This window comes from Cherax quadricarinatus, chromosome 8 (assembly GCF_038502225.1).
Source record: "Cherax quadricarinatus isolate ZL_2023a chromosome 8, ASM3850222v1, whole genome shotgun sequence".
In the NCBI taxonomy this organism is placed as follows: Eukaryota; Metazoa; Arthropoda; class Malacostraca; order Decapoda; family Parastacidae; genus Cherax; species Cherax quadricarinatus.
Window position 1 is genome coordinate 12,519,012 of NC_091299.1, and position 17,500 is coordinate 12,536,511.

General features: G+C 44.1%; 1 protein-coding gene across 1 annotated transcript in view; it reads left to right on the forward strand.

The window, feature by feature from the left end:
- The window catches only part of LOC128685405 (keratin, type I cytoskeletal 9-like), a 62,714-nt gene that overhangs the window by 15,901 nt on the left and 29,313 nt on the right, over positions 1-17,500 (forward strand). Inside the window, 4 exon segments of the mRNA XM_053771931.2 lie at positions 3,218-3,333; positions 3,520-3,680; positions 14,055-14,097; positions 16,254-17,093. Of these exon segments, the coding sequence (XP_053627906.2) occupies positions 3,218-3,333; positions 3,520-3,680; positions 14,055-14,097; positions 16,254-17,093 (1,160 nt within the window).

Sequence of the window (17,500 nt, forward strand, 5' to 3'; positions counted from 1 at the left end):
AAATTCTATTTTTCACATTCTGAAATGTCCATAAAATGTTTATCAGCAGTCAGGAGCGCGAGCAAATTTAACGAAATGGGGAAATATCACCACCATTTATGTTGAAAGAGACGTTGGATTCCTAGTCAGGCAAGCATCCTGTTGAGAGAATGATCCTCCCACCCAGAGAAAAAGCTCCTAACCCGTAGGCACAAACTCCACCACCATGTTAAGGTGAAGCAGCATCGCGAAGGTTGTAAAACTAGACGATTTTTTTTATATAAAATCTGCTCCAATAATAAACATTTAAACATTAAGTATTAAAAATAAACAATAAAAAGTGGTAAAATATAAATTATAAATGATTCACAGCTAAACGCATACATATAGAGACGGAGAGATCTGCGATCCGGTGAGCAGGGTGGTGCATACACCAGTGTAAGAGAAAGGTTAAGAGCCACAATCACTTAAGAGTGACTTAAGTTGTACAGAAACTCGTAAATAAGCGTGGATGGAAACTGGAGAGTCGATCACTATGAGTCTAAGACTGAGACTTGTTTCACCCGAGGAAGTACAAGCATGCACTTTAGCAGTGAGGACGCTCTTCAACAACGGGGTGTAGCGTGAAGCAAGCTGTGGTTTGTAGACTCCTAGAGGTGATGAACCGAAGGCAGAGATGCAGCAAGGTACACTGGACAGCAGAATCATAAGTAGCAGAAGAGATGGCTTCCACATGAATTAAGAAAATCACAGGCCTCATGCAGGCGGTACGACTTGTCCTCTGAAAGGTCAGCTGATCCACACAGTTATCTACCGGGCTGAAGGGAGAAAGCCACAGCATTTATCACCAAGATAAGAGTGTCACTCTCACAATTGGCAGAAGGCCTTTAAAGAGCCTGGTGGACAACTAAATATATTTATGTTGCTTTAATAAAACAAAGTACTATAAATCATGACGAGTGATAGCTGCAAAAATAGAGGAGCTCAAAACTATGTATAAAACACTACAACAGCACCAAGAATACTACTTATATATATATATATATATATATATATATATATATATATATATATATATATATATATATATATATATATATATATATATATATATATATATATGTCTCTCATATTTGTTCATCTTTCTAATATTACATTGCGATTACCATCGTTAAATGCTAAAACGAGAGTAATCAGCTTTATAATATTAAATATTCATTTTCATCTTTCCTATTTTCATTATATGTATATATTTATTCTGGTGAGGAAATGTATGGTTCACCATGGGTAACCACCAATTCATGTTTGTGCGGCCTCACCTCTGTGCTACTCGCCTGACGCCAGCTGACGTCAGCGGTGAGTGGTGTGGATTAAGCAGTACAACACCTCTGTCAGTCTTGAGAAGGTCCGCATTTGCCTTAATAAATGCATATAAAAATTTTTTTAGGTGGTCCTCAAACAGATGGTGACTGCAACGTTGGTAGGTTTCATATTCTTACCATGATGAAGGTGGCCTGGTGTGATAGGACGCGTGATCTCCATTCAGGATAATTAGGTCAAAGAGGTTCCTGTCCATGGCTATCAGTCATGAAGTGGTTTTTGAGTGTATATTTTGCCATCAAGTCTCTTCAGTCCTACCCATTCTCTCTCACTTCTTGAGATTCTCCACCATTGCAGCCTTCTCTTCTTCAGTCCGGTCAAGACGGCATGACCGACCAGTTTCATAGACACAAACCACAAGTGGTGTTTGAAGGCTTTGTCGGCAGTGTTACACAACTGACGATTCTTCGGAATACCGCTCTTAGGATCCATCTTGTATTTCATGTCTTTTTTGGAGCACATATTACAGTTGCTTGATGACAGTACCTGGTGAAGAGGAGAGAAATGAAGTGGTCGAGATTCCCCGATACTGCACATCATAAACACTGAGGGAGATCTGATCTCTGAAAAGGAAAATCTCCAGAGCATAAAATATGTACTTTTTTTTATCCATCTTGTGCAGTGGAAGACTCCAGGTGTCCTGATGTTCACGCTTACCATTGGAATCTTCCCCATGAAAAGATATGAAAGGAACAGAAGTTTATGTGATCGTCCCTGATGTGAGCCTTCGACTCGACTGCCATCTTCAAGATTCGAGATATTTATTTGCAAAAAAGTTACAACAGACATAGGTAAGGAAACTGTGTAAAACATATTACAAGGTTAGTTTAGGTAAACTTCGTCAGGAAACAGGACAAGTGTTTCCTGACGCGGATCTTAGTCAAATGGTAAACGCCACTAGAGCTTTTAGTCATCTGACCGAAACCTTCCACTAGCTTACTCGTCCACCCCAACAAAAATTAAAATTAACTAACAATAACAGTAATTTGGTAAGATAAAATTTATTTACAAGAACATAAAAAAAAATTGCTAAATATAAGGAGAATATATTATGTGGTAAGAAATACAACAGTAAAATTATAAAGCTGGAGATTTTTGCAATGTTAATTAATGAATACTTTATAATCTTTAAAAGAGTGAAAGTTCCAAGTGTGATGAATGGTTTGAAAAACCGACAAGTTGAAGATTGAGACACTTATGCAGCATATGGGAATCTTTATTCAGGAAACGTTTCGCCACACAGTGGCTTCATCAGTCCAATACAAAGAGGAAGGCGTAAGGAGAGGAGGAGTATGAGGTAATCAGTCCCTCTACGGCCCTATGCTGTACATTCTACAAGATTGATGGACTGAACACATCGACTCCAGGCTGAGGGACTGATTACCTCATACTCCTCCTCTCCTTACGCCTTCCTCTTTGTATTGGACTGATGAAGCCACTGTGTGGCGAAACGTTTCCTGAATAAAGATTCCCATATGCTGCATAAGTGTCTCAATCTTCATCGAAAGTTCCAAGTATTGGACGTTATGCAGAACCGTTGATACACGGAAATAAAAAACCGTATATTTAATTATTTATTCAAAATTGAACATTTATTAAAAAACATTAAATCGTAGTGTTAAAGTGGAACTTAACTTTAAGATAATTAAAAATTAAATAAACAGATGATGCAATAGTGATTGGAGATATAATTATAAATATATATAAGGGAACATGGTGTAATATATAACTGAGACGTAAAAGAATAATAACAATTATAGTTTCTAAATTTTTATTTTTGTTTAGAATTAATTGAGAACATTATACCTTTTAATTCAACTTTAATTTCACATTTCCACATTTTATATCCTTTTCATAGAATTATACGTGAATAAAACAATAGACAGTCTTATAAGGCTAAACGAGCATCATGAGGACAGGCTCGGAGAGAGACAGGTTACATATGAAGTCATGAAATTACGAGATCAACTACAGGTTAGGTTAATACCTGTAATTGACAACCTAAACTTGATCTCACAATCTCATGACCTCATATGTAACCTGTCTGTCGTCGAGCCTAGTAAGGACGTGTATTTGCTCATTCCTGTATTCTAGATAAAGCTCAACCTTGGGCGAACGGTGTATTAAAAGTTTGTTTGCTACAAGTGTCTTTATTTCCAGTATGGTCAGGCATGTTGTTCACATGATTTGTTGAAAATTATTGATATAGATGAAAATAACACTTATCCTTCAGTGCATTTTCTATTAATCCTGCCAGAGGACCAGATAACTCTTCCATCAGAACCTCGTCGTCAATTGTTGGCTTCCAGGAAGTTCCATCAGTAATTCCCCGCTGCTCTTCGAATCACACGAACAAATGAATACTGGAAGAGATCAGAAAGAACCACTTCCAAGACAAGGTGATGGCCAGCAATTCAGATACTCTTCCGGTTGATGGTAACCTGTATTTTCTTGTAAATTCTCTTAGACAAGGCAGTGCTGGAGGCAGTGGTGTTGAACAGCAGCCTCACACTAGATCCACGAGGTTCCACTTGACAACAGCGTTCGTTTTTTTTACGCCCGTACTGATATCGATCTTGCCTCTTATAATAATGTCAAACTTCTTCAGGTTGGACACTAATATTAGGGAGATTCTTCACATCCCAGTGTACGATGAGCGAGGTTTCGGGAGGGACGATCAGATTCTGATATGCCAGTGTGATTGATTCCCAGTTGTCCATATTGTATCGTCATACTGAACTTCGCGAGAGCGTCACATCATCAGGTTATGACCTGATTCGTTTTCCAGGTCCTCCGAGAAGGCCATGGCGGTCCGGTTGGAAATACTGAAGCGTCCCATGGTTGTAGTCACATCTGAGCTAATCAGAACATGTGAAATTTTCTTCATACGTTGTGATGAGCTGCCATATTTGAGCATATGTCGATGATTGTTTTCTTCTTTTCAGCCTTATCTCTCCATTGCTTCATATATCCTCGCTATATCTTTTCAGCGCTGACTTTGCTGTGTATGACATCGTTGTTCTATTTTTCCTTTGACTCACCTGGAAGAATTTTTTCCTCATTTGACATGATCGTCATCATTAAACAGATTCTCGAGTTAGCCCAGAAACATAAGTGTGAATAACCTCATATATTAGATTTGATGACGGGTTTTCTTGAGTTTACCTGTTCACGGAGCATCTTCGCAAGTTTTCTGGTATAAACTAGGGATGATGTTGGGATTTAGACCTTTTACTAAAGATCTTGAAGAGCTGCGTTTGCAGTTGCTTGATTAACCCTTAAACTGTCCAAACGTAGATCTACGTTTTTTCAACATTTGAAAGTATGTAAAAAAGTAGATCTTCTTTTCTTTTTTAACATTTGCAAACGTGTAAAAAACTTTGATCTACGTTTTTTTTGTTATATTTGAAAATATGTAAAAAAGCGTAAATCTACTTTTGGAGCACTACGCATGTGAACATAGATCTGCTTGGACAGTTTAAGGGTTAAATTAAATTTTACCGTTGAAGCGGGTAGTTTACTGTACACGTAACATTCGTTCTATGGACTGTAGCGCAAAAGCATATAGATACACAAAAGGCTTAGGAACTAGGCCCTATGTTACAATCTCATTTTCGTTAATAGTATACTATAATATATCACATCGGTTATTTTACTGTCTATTTCTATACTCCTCGATAAGTGGACAGTCAACCACAGTGTTTCAGGGAGCGCCCATAAGATTGACTAAATACTTTCCATTTGTTTTGATCATTTGTGTCTACCAGACTGAGAGAAATATTTGTAACCAAGCCAAAGCCTGGCTGCTACAGCATAAGTCAGTTCACATTGCAAGTTACTCCATTAATATACTAAAGTTTACGTTATTATAGCGCGTTAGGATCTACTTAGGCTTCTAAGTGAATTCCTGCGACATTTAGATTCATTACTGATCTCTCCTAATATTATTCCAATTGCTTGACACAGATAAGTAATATTCCACATTTTCCTTCAGGGTGCTCTGGCTAATTTATCAACTACATCATGTAGGAGCAGTTGAGTGTGTGACAGAATCCATAAGAATTGTTCATTAATTCATTTTTTTTTTTCGACTGGGCTTCTCCAATGAGGAAGTTGTTAGTCACACTGTGAGTCAAGTGCCTTCAATGACGACAGAATTGGAACTGATCAAGGAATAAAACTCAGTGTCATAAATTTGTATTAGAACCATTAGGATGTCAAACAATACAGTTCTCAAAGCAGACGCCCAGCTGTTAATTTTTGTGCCTAACGGAGCATGGTTGTTAAAGCTCTTTTCTGGAGAGGTTAAAACAAGAGAAGTAGCAGACCTGCCAGTGGACTCCTGCTCAGAGCCACAAGAGCAGATGCAGACCGGCCAGTGGACTCCTGTTTAGAGCCACAAGAGCAGATGCAGACCTGCCAGTGGACTCCTGTTTAGAGCCACAAGACCAGATGCAGACCTGCCTGTGGACTCCTGCTTAGAGCCACAAGAGCAGATGCAGACCTGCCAGTGGACTCCTGCTTAGAGCCACAAGAGCAGATGCAGACCGGCCAGTGGACTCCTGCTTAGAGCCACAAGAGCAGATGCAGACCTGCCAGTGGACTCCTGCTTAGAGCCACAAGAGCAGATGCAGACCTGCCATTTTACTCCTGCTTAGAGCCACAAGAGCAGATGCAAACCTGCCAGTGGACTCCTGCTTAGAGCCACAAGAGCAGATGCAGACTTGTCAGTGGACTCCTGCTTAGAGCCACAAGAGCAGATGCAGACCTGCCAGTTTACTCCTGCTTAGAGCCACAACAGCAGATGCAGACCTGCCAGTGGACTCCTGCTTAGATCCACAAGAGCAGATGCAGACCTGCCAGTTTACTCCTGCTTAGAGCCATAAGAGCAGATGCAGACCTGCCAGTGGACTCCTGCTTAGAGCCACAAGAGCAGATGCAGACCTACCAGTTTACTCCTGCTTAGAGCCACAAGAGCAGATGCAGACCTGCCAGTGGACTCCTGCTTAGAGAAACAAGAGTAAATGCAGACCTGCCAGTGGACTCCTGCTTAGAGCCACAAGAGCAGATGCAGACCTGCCAGTTTACTCCTGCTTAGAGCCACAACAGCAGATGCAGACCTGCCAGTAGACTCTTGCTTAGAGCCACAAGAGCAGATGCAAACCTGCCAGTTTACTCCTGCTTAGAGCCACAAGAGCAGATGCAGACCTGCCAGTGGACTCTTGCTTAGAGCCACAAGAGCAGATGCAGACCTGCATGTGGACTCCTGTTTAGAGCCACAAGAGCAGATGCAGACCTACCAGTTTACTCCTGCTTAGAGCCACAAGAGCAGATGAAGACCTGCCAGTGGACTCCTGCTTAGAGAAACAAGAGTAAATGCAGACCTGCCAGTGGACTCCTGTTTAGAGCCACAAGAGTAAATGCAGACCTGCCAGTGGACTCCTGCTTAGAGCCACAAGAGCAGATGCAGACCTACCAGTTTACTCCTGCTTAGAGCCAAAAGAGCAGATGCAGACCTGCCAGTGGACTCCTGCTTAGAGAAACAAGAGTAAATGCAGACCTGCCAGTGGACTCCTGCTTAGAGCCACAAGAGCAGATGCAGACCTGCCAGTTTACTCCTGCTTAGAGCCACAACAGCAGATGCAGACCTTCCAGTAGACTCTTGCTTAGAGCCATAAGAGCAGATGCAAACCTGCCAGTTTACTCCTGCTTAGAACCACAAGAGCAGATGCAGACCTGCCAGTGAACTCTTGCTTAGAGCCACAAGAGCAGATGCAGACCTGCCAGTGGACTCCTGTTTAGAGCCACAAGAGCAGATGCAGACTTACCAGTTTACTTCTGCTTAGAGCCACAAGAGCAGATGAAGACCTGCCAGTGGACTCCTGCTTAGAGCCACAAGAGCAGATGCAGACTTGTCAGTGGACTCCTGCTTAGAGTCACAAGAGCAGATGCAGACCTGCCAGTGGACTCTTGCTTAGAGCCACAAGAGCAGATGCAGACCTGCCAGTGGACTCCTGCTTAGAGCCACAAGAGCAGATGCAGACCTACCAGTTTACTCCTGCTTAGAGCCACAAGAGCAGATGCAGACCTGCCAGTGGACTCCTGCTTAGAGCCACAACAGCAGATAAAGACCTGCCAGTCGACTCCTGCTTAGAGCCACAACAGCAGATGCAGACCTGCCAGTGGACTCTTGCTTAGAGCCACAAGAGCAGATGCAGACCGGCCAGTGGACTCCTGCTTAGAGCCACAAGAGCAGATGCAGACCTGCCAGTGGACTCCTGCTTAGCGCCACAAGAGCAGATGCAGACCTGCCATTTTACTCCTGCTTAGAGCCACAAGAGCAGATGCAAACCTGCCAGTGGACTCCTGCTTAGAGCCACAAGAGCAGATGCAGACTTGTCAGTGGACTCCTGCTTAGAGCCACAAGAGCAGATGCAGACCTGCCAGTTTACTCCTGCTTAGAGCCACAACAGCAGATGCAGACCTGCCAGTGGACTCCTGCTTAGATCCACAAGAGCAGATGCAGACCTGCCAGTTTACTCCTGCTTAGAGCCATAAGAGCAGATGCAGACCTGCCAGTGGACTCCTGCTTAGAGCCATAAGAGCAGATGCAGACCTGCCAGTGGACTCCTGCTTAGAGAAACAAGAGTAAATGCAGACCTGCCAGTGGACTCCTGCTTAGAGCCACAATAGCAGATGCAGACCTGCCAGTTTACTCCTGCTTAGAGCCACAACAGCAGATGCAGACCTGCCAGTAGACTCTTGCTTAGAGCCACAAGAGCAGATGCAAACCTGCCAGTTTACTCCTGCTTAGAGCCACAAGAGCAGATGCAGACCTGCCAGTGGACTCTTGCTTAGAGCCACAAGAGCAGATGCAGACCTGCCAGTGGACTCCTGTTTAGAGCCACAAGAGCAGATGCAGACCTACCAGTTTACTCCTGCTTAGAGCCACAAGAGCAGATGCAGACCTGCCAGTGGACTCCTGCTTAGAGAAACAAGAGTAAATGCAGACCTGCCAGTGGACTCCTGCTTAGAGCCACAAGAGCAGATGCAGACCTGCCAGTTTACTCCTGCTTAGAGCCACAACAGCAGATGCAGACCTGCCAGTAGACTCTTGCTTAGAGCCACAAGAGCAGATGCAAACCTGCCAGTTTACTCCTGCTTAGAGCCACAAGAGCAGATGCAGACCTGCCAGTGGACTCTTGCTTAGAGCCACAAGAGCAGATGCAGACCTGCATGTGGACTCCTGTTTAGAGCCACAAGAGCAGATGCAGACCTACCAGTTTACTCCTGCTTAGAGCCACAAGAGCAGATGCAGACCTGCCAGTGGACTCCTGCTTAGAGCCACAAGAGCAGATACAGACCTGCCAGTGGACTCCTGCTTAGATCCACAAGAGCAGATGCAGACCTGCCAGTGGACTCCTGCTTAGAGCCACAAGAGCAGATGCAGACCTGCCAGTGGACTCCTGCTTAGAGCCACAAGAGCAGATGCAGACCTGCCAGTAGACTCTTGCTTAGAGCCACAAGAGCAGATGCAGACCTGCCAGTGGACTCCTGCTTAGAGCCACAAGAGCAGATGCAGACCTACCAGTTTACTCCTGCTTAGAGCCACAAGAGCAGATGCAGACCTGCCAGTGGACTCCTGCTTAGAGCCACAAGAGCAGATGCAGACCTGCCAGCGGACTCCTGCTTAGAGCCACAAGAGCAGATGCAGACCTACCAGTTTACTCCTGCTTAGAGCCACAAGAGCAGATGCAGACTTGCCAGTGGACTCCTGCTTAGAGCCACAAGAGCAGATGAAGACCTGCCAGTGGACTCCTGTTTAGAGCCCCAAGAGTAAATGCAGACCTGCCAGTGGACTCCTGCTTAGAGCCACAAGAGCAGATGCAGGCTTGTCAGTGGACTCCTGCTTAGAGCCACAAGAGCAGATGCAGACTTGTCAGTGGACTCCTGCTTAGAGCCACAAGAGCAGATGCAGACTTGCCAGTGGACTCCTGCTTAGAGCCACAAGAGCAGATGCAGACCTGCCAGTGGACTCCTGCTTAAAGCCACAAGAGTAAATGCAGACCTGCCAATGGACTCCCGCTTAGAGCCACAAGAGCAGATGCAGACTTGTCAGTGGACTCCTGCTTAGAGCCACAAGAGCAGATGCAGACTTGTCAGTGGACTCCTGCTTAGAGCCACAAGAGCAGATGCAGACTTGTCAGTGGACTCCTGCTTAGAGCCACAAGAGCAGATGCAGACCTGCCAGTGGACTCCTACTTAGAGCCACAAGAGCAGATGCAGACCTGCCAGTGGACTCCTGTTTAGAGCCACAATAGTAGATGCAGACCTGCCAGTGGACTCCTGCTTAGATCCACAAGAGCAGATGCAGACCTGCCAGTGGACTCCTCTTTAGAGCCACAAGAGTAAATGCAGACCTGCCAGTGGACTCCTGCTTAGAGCCACAAGAGCAGATGCAGACTTGTCAGTGGACTCCTGCTTAGAGCCACAAGAGCAGATGCAGGCTTGTCAGTGGACTCCTGCTTAGAGCCACAAGAGCAGATGCAGACCTGCCAGTGGACTCCTGCTTAGAGCCACAAGAGCAGATGCAGACTTGTCAGTGGACTCCTGCTTAGAGCCACAAGAGCAGATGCAGACTTGTCAGTGGACTCTTGCTTAGAGTCACAAGAGCAGATGCAGACCTGCCAGTGGACTCCTACTTAGAGCCACAAGAGCAGATGCAGACCTGCCAGTGGACTCCTGTTTAGAGCCACAAGAGTAGATGCAGACCTGCCAGTGGACTCCTGCTTAGAGCCACAAGAGCAGATGCAGACCTGCCAGTGGACTCCTGCTTAGAGCCACAAGAGCAGATGCAGACCTGCCAGTGGACTCCTGCTTAGAGCCACAAGAGCAGATGCAGACCTGCCAGTGGACTCCTGTTTAGAGCCACAAGAGTAGATGCAGACCTGCCAGTGGACTCGTGCTTAGAGCCACAAGAGCAGATGCAGACCTGCCAGTGGACTCCTGCTTAGAGCCACAAGAGCAGATGCAGACCTGCCAGTGGACTCCTGTTTAAAGCCACAAGAGCAGATGCAGACCTGCCAGTTTACTCCTGCTTAGAGCCACAAGAGCAGATGCAGACCTGCCAGTGGACTCCTGCTTAGAGCCACAAGAGCAGATGCAGACCTGCCAGTGGACTCCTGCTTAGAGCCACAAGAGCAGATGCAGACCTGTCAGTGGACTCCTGCTTAGAGCCACAAGAGCAGATGCAGACCTGCCAGTGGACTCCTGCTTAGAGCCACAAGAGCAGATGCAGACCTGCCAGTGGACTCCTGCTTAGAGCCACAAGAGCAGATGCAGACCTGCCAGTGGACTCCTGCTTAGAGCCACAAGAGCAGATGCAGACCTGCCAGTGGACTCCTGTTTAGAGCCACAAGAGTAGATGCAGACCTGCCAGTGGACTCGTGCTTAGAGCCACAAGAGCAGATGCAGACCTGCCAGTGGACTCCTGCTTAGAGCCACAAGAGCAGATGCAGACCTGCCAGTGGACTCCTGTTTAAAGCCACAAGAGCAGATGCAGACCTGCCAATGGACTCCTGCTTAGAGCCACAAGAGCAGATGCAGACCTGCCAGTTTACTCCTGCTTAGAGCCACAAGAGCAGATGCAGACCTGCCAGTGGACTCCTGCTTAGAGCCACAAGAGCAGATGCAGACCTGCCAGTGGACTCCTGCTTAGAGCCACAAGAGCAGATGCAGACCTGTCAGTGGACTCCTGCTTAGAGCCACAAGAGTAGATGCAGACCTGCCAGTGGACTTTTGCTTAGAGCCACAAGAGCAGATGCAGACCTGCCAGTGGACTCCTGCTTAGAGCCACAAGAGTAGATGCAGACCTGCCAGTGGACTTTTGCTTAGAGCCACAAGAGCAGATGCAGACCTGTCAGTGGACTCCTGCTTAGAGCCACAAGAGTAGATGCAGACCTGCCAGTGGACTTTTGCTTAGAGCCACAAGAGCAGATGCAGACCTGCCAGTGGACTCCTGCTTAGAGCCACAAGAGCAGATGCAGACCTGCCAGTGGACTCCTGCTTAGAGCCACAAGAGTAGATGCAGACCTGCCAGTGGACTCCTGCTTAGAGCCACAAGAGCAGATGCAGACCTGCCAGTGGACTCCTGTTTAGAGCCACAAGAGCAGATGCAGACCTGCCAGTGGACTCCTGCTTAGAGCCACAAGAGCAGATGCAGACCTGCCAGTGGACTCCTGCTTAGAGCCACAAGAGCAGATGCAGACCTGCCAGTGGACTCCTGCTTAGAGCCACAAGAGTAGATGCAGACCTGCCAGTGGACTCCTGCTTAGAGCCACAAGAGCAGATGCAGACCTGCCAGTGGACTCCTGTTTAGAGCCACAAGAGCAGATGCAGACCTGCCAGTGGACTCCTGCTTAGAGCCACAAGAGCAGATGCAGACCTGCCAGTGGACTCCTGCTTAGAGCCACAAGAGCAGATGCAGACCTGCCAGTGGACTCCTGTTTAGAGCCACAAGAGCAGATGCAGACCTGCCAGTGGACTCCTGCTTAGAGCCACAAGAGCAGATGCAGACCTGCCAGTGGACTCCTGCTTAGAGCCACAAGAGCAGATGCAGACCTGCCAGTGGTCTCCTGTTTAGAACCACAAGAGCAGATGCAGACCTGCCAGTGGACTCCTGCTTAGAGCCACAAGAGTAGATGCAGACCTGCCAGTGGACTCCTGCTTAGAGCCACAAGAGTAGATGCAGACCTGCCAGTGGACTCCTGCTTAGAGCCACAAGAGTATGTAATTTGTTATACATTATTGCAAGAAATTTCTTCTTAAGCATTGTCTTTGCATGTGATTTAAGGAAGGTGGTTAAATATGTATTATGAAATTAATAACTCCGATGGAGGGGGAAAAAAACTCTTATTGTCTAGAGATATAGTTCGTGCAGGTTATTGTTTTAACAGCCTATTTAGATTTGTTTACTTCTAGACATATATCATGATTTATGGTAACACTGTCTAGATCGTTACTTAATATTCTAATAACAATTACAGTGTTAATCTTAATTATCCTTTCACTGTTACTAGGACTCTCAAGCTCCTCCTTCCTTATATTAAGAATCTTGGTCATTTTAGGATAACCAAGAATAATTCTGAGGGTTTCCTTCTATGTTAGCTCCCAGGGTGGGAGATAATATTCTACTAGCAACATTAACATGGGCGCAGCATAATCAATTAATGATCTAATATAGACTATGTACGGTAAATCATTTTCAACACCACTGACAGCATTGAGCCTATCTTTGCATTTCTTATTTAGTTATGGTTTTTATGGGTTTAATGAAGGGTACGTCTACACCATGATATCTGTAAAGATTTAAGTTCTGCAAACAAATGAGTGGAGCATGTTGTTTGTTTGTCAAATTATTAGTCTTAAATGGTGATATAAGGCCTAGCCGATTACATATAACCTGAACTTCATTAAAAATAAATCATTTTCTTAACCCCTGTTATGTGGATCACGATTCCCTGCACGGTGAGAGGTGCGACCTTCCTATAAATTCATGTTCTCCTTTCACTTGTGTATCTGCTGAAGAGGATCCCAGCTGGGGGTCGAAATATACCAATCAATTAATCTTCTAAGTTTCTGTTCCCATGCGGGTTATTATTGAGCACTGACAAGTGTCCATTACAGCCTAGTTATTCACATAGCTGAAGGTTTAGATACGGAATGTAAAGCATCTAGAAGAGCATTAAGATATTACAGAGCATGACTTGGTTGATAACGTCTTCACTTCACACACTGAGGAGCCCAGGATCGACTCCCGACACGGGTGAAACGTTGGGCTAGTTTCCTAATGCCTGCTGTTCGTGTTTACCTAGCATTAAGTAGGTGTCTTAGTGTTAGCCGACTGTTGTGGGTCGCTTCTAGGGAGACAAGATTAGCCGTAGTCGCCCGAAAGCTTCTAATAACCAGGTAGGAACTTTCTGTACAGTAAGCCAGTGATGTTCGCTACGTCTGTATCATGTAATAATAATAATAATAATAATAATAATAATAATAATAATAATAATAATAATAATAATAATAATAATAATAATAATTATATTATCATTATTATAGGGACATTTCCTTAGTCTCACTTGTATAATCGTGGTGGACAGAAAACATTCTATAATAAGTTACCACCAATTTTCCCCTTGGCTGGGTCATGTATAATAACAAGTCTGTTGGCTCTATCAAATGCGGATTTTAGAACAAGAAATGTGGAAAAACTAGTAGAAGCGTGTGCATTGAAAAAAAGTGGCAACATTATTCTGCACGCATTTTTCCCTTTCTTAAAACCACAAAGATGAGGTGAGAGTTGGTATCCGATTCTACAATATAGTTTACTATCATTCTTTCAAATACTTTATAAAGACAAATAGTTAATGAGATTTGTTTAAAATACATGGAGCTGTTGCAGCTCAGGAATATAATAGGAATAATGTGACTATTGATAGTCAGGGGAAGCGTTTAACTAGTCTACGGGGAATAGGAGGCAATCAGGTTTCATCCAGGAAAGTACTGGTTCACTTCTTTAGATTAAGATCCCCTTGCCAGTATCATGACACCTCCCTCGAGGGGTACGAAATGACGAGACTGGAGGGTGTGTTATGAAGGAAGGCAACGAGGCAAGAGTGAGAGGCAGGTATATAAGACAGCGGACGACTTGGGTCGACATTACACTTCACCATGAAGCTCCTGGTGAGTCGTGCCTGGTGGCAGCCAGCTCTGCACACCACCTCAGTGATAAGTGTTCCATAACACAGTGACTATGTAGTGCTTGTTAGGAAACTCTTCCATTTGGTTCTAGCCATCTCTTTCCTAACAGTGACATTCGCAAAACTTCCTGTGTTATAGTTTTCTTCAAATTAGTTTTTAATAGATTTTTTAATAGTTATAGCTTACAAAACAGCAAATTATCGATTACATAGTTTATTATATTTAAGGTTTATCGACTACACGAAGGTCATTATGGCTTCAATCCACCATGTCTAACGTCAAGGATAGTTTAATTAATAAATTAAGAAATAAAGTAAACTTAGTGTATAAACACGAAAAGACAAGCTTCTGTATGTTATGTATATAAAGTGAACATCGACGCTTAAACCAGATAATCTGCTTTCACTCTGAAAGTCGGGTGGGAAAGTCGCGGTTTGGGTTACTCGATCTTGATGACTCTGACCTTCTAAAAAGATACCGTCAGTGCAAGTGAGGATGAATATGTTGAATTATTTCCGATGTTATAGTGGGATACATTCGATATGTGAAGTGTGCCACTAAGGCAGGGAAACCAGAAGAAAATGTACTATTCGTATCACTTGATGCCATGTTGTGTTTCAGAATACAGACAACAAAACCTAGTGACTAACCGAAACGCAACATCCCATACCATCCATCTTTGAAAGTACAACCAAAATATTTCCTATGATCAAAACTCAAGTCTGATTACTCTGCTTATTTGAATCAAATCATAAATATTATATTGTTCATACCACAACAGACCTATTGAATCCATATAAAAACGAAATCATCTAAGCTAATGAACCAACCATTGCCCTAACTGATAGCAACCTGCTCAGAGCCCCTCTAGGAGCTAAGCCATTGTGCCGGTTTTCAACAGTGAATTGAATGAATTGACGATGGAATAACGACTCTGCAGTCTAGACGACTAAGACGCCTTGTCAGGTTAACATATTACCTAAGATGTTCTGTCTCATATTACAACTCAGATCTCAACGAATACGAGTGTCTGGAAGTTGACATTTATCTTTTATTTAGAAAACGGGCAGTGGGAAGAAGCTACACACCCCGGTTAAGTTGTAGCAGTGAGTCTATCACCCCCTCAATGACGATGCTGCGGTTCATGACCCAAAGTTAATGAAGCTAGCTAGGCACTAAGAAACTTTAACAGACTCATCATTAAAACCAATTTCCCCAATTCTTAATACTGGCAAACATTTGCACTGAGCCCTATAGAGAAGAATATAATCTCAACAATACTTTTTAAGTGTAGGGGAAGGACGAAACTCGCTTCCTGGGAGTGAGAGATCATGCGGGGTATTCCGTGATTGTTGGCTGTCGTCTCGACCATCTAATCATTCGCGTTAGCTTACTTTTTACCTTGCCACCCCGTATCCCAGTCGAACACAAGTGTACCTGTGTCATTGAATTGGCAGACCGATTCGGTTACCATGGTCTTGGTTGCTGTACATCTAAGGCAAAGATTACAAGGCCTGAAGGGGTTATGAACATCATAAAGAGTAACCTTGTAATAGCTAATATCCAGCGATAAGGAAGTGGTCCCAACCATCCAAATCCGATAGTAATCAAGAAAAGAATCCAGATTAAATTAATTTAATCCAAATTAAAAAAAAAATAAATGAGATATATTCATCAGAATGAAAATAAGCATTTTTTAAACTTTTCATAAACAAACTCAACAACCTAAACTGATTTAGCCTAATATAATGCAGCTGGATACTATAATAGATTTATTCTTTCCAACTAAACCGTGATTAGGTAAATTTTCTACTATTTTGATAAAAAGTATTCCAAGCCTATAGAGGTATGAGGTGTGTCTTTCCTTAAAAAAAATATTTATACCTTATCAAGACTGAAATAATCATATATCTAAAGAATTTTTATTGAAAACAATGATCATGAAAATCAAAGAACGCAAGAATAGTAATTAATACTAAGGTATTTTCTTGAAATGATATACAAAATTACCGAATATTTTTTGTTTTTTGCTCATAGGATCATTGAGGAACTTGTATCTTCTTAGTCTATATGAGTTGCATAATTTGTCAAAGTAAAAGCAAATATTAAACTGATTAACACGTTATTAATGCCTTCAGATCTTGTTCTCCGTGCTGGTGGCTGCCGCTCACGCTGGTTCTTTAGGCTACAGCCTGCCTACCCCATCTGGTCCAGCGTTCGCCGCTGGTGGTGGTGGTTTCGGAGATGATTCGCTCCTTTCAGGTGGTGGGTCAATTGGCGGCGGGTTCGTCGGTGGAGATGACGGGGGATTCGTCGGTGGGGCTGGCGGTGGGTTCGGAGGCGGCGTCGGCGGTGGCTACGGTGGCGGCTGCAGTGGAGGACAAATCCTTCATGTTGACGGAAGCTGTGTAACTCCTCTGGTCACTCGCAATTTATTTGTATACAAAGCTCCACCTGTGGCTCCACTCGTAGGCCCAAAACCTTACATTCCTCCACCAAAAGTTGAACACAATATTATTTTCATCCGCACCCCAGAAAGCGGCCTTGGAGTGGAACCAATTATCGTACCACCACCACAACAGAAGAACGTTGTTTATGTCCTCAACAAGAGGCCTGAAGTAGACCAGAAAATCGTCCACGTTCCAGCTCCTGAGCAACAAACTCCTGAAGTGTACTTCGTCAACTATGCCGATGGGGACAACCCAACTTTGCCCACAGGAGAAGATCTCCAGTCTGCCCTGAGCTCTGCCGCTCATGGTGGTGGCCAGGTCGTTGGCGGTGGTTTTGGTGGTGGTTTGGGAGGTGATTTTGGCGGTGATCTTGGTGGTGGTTTCGGCGGAGGGTTGGGTGGTGGTTTCGGCGGAGGTTTGGGTGGAGGTTTCGGTAGTGGCATTGGTGGTGCCTTTGGCAGTGGAGGTATCAAAGTCGGAGGAGGAGGAGGCGGTGTGTCAGTGAGCACTCCATCAAGCCTCTATGGAGCGCCCTAGTCACCCACCAACTGTACCACCATCGTATTGGAATACTTTATTAAGCATATTTGTTAAAAATAAACTGTATTGGTTAAGTTTTGAGAATGGAATCTGTTGTGTTCTGTATGGCTTGTTCATAAAATATATATTTATGTTATTCAATGTATCATTTATACCCATAATATCCGTCGTACATCTACTGTATGTTATACATATGGCTTATGACACCGGAAGAAAAGGATATTTCAAAGAACATATTAGCAATCAAAGTGAAGGTCATAATGCGTTTAGAAGCATGATTAGATCTATCACTTTCGATGATAACATGTTGGTAATAAGTATATCTACGGAGCAACTTGCAATGAGAACTGACTGACCAATGTTGCGGCAGCCAGGCTTAAACTTGGTTGCAAGTA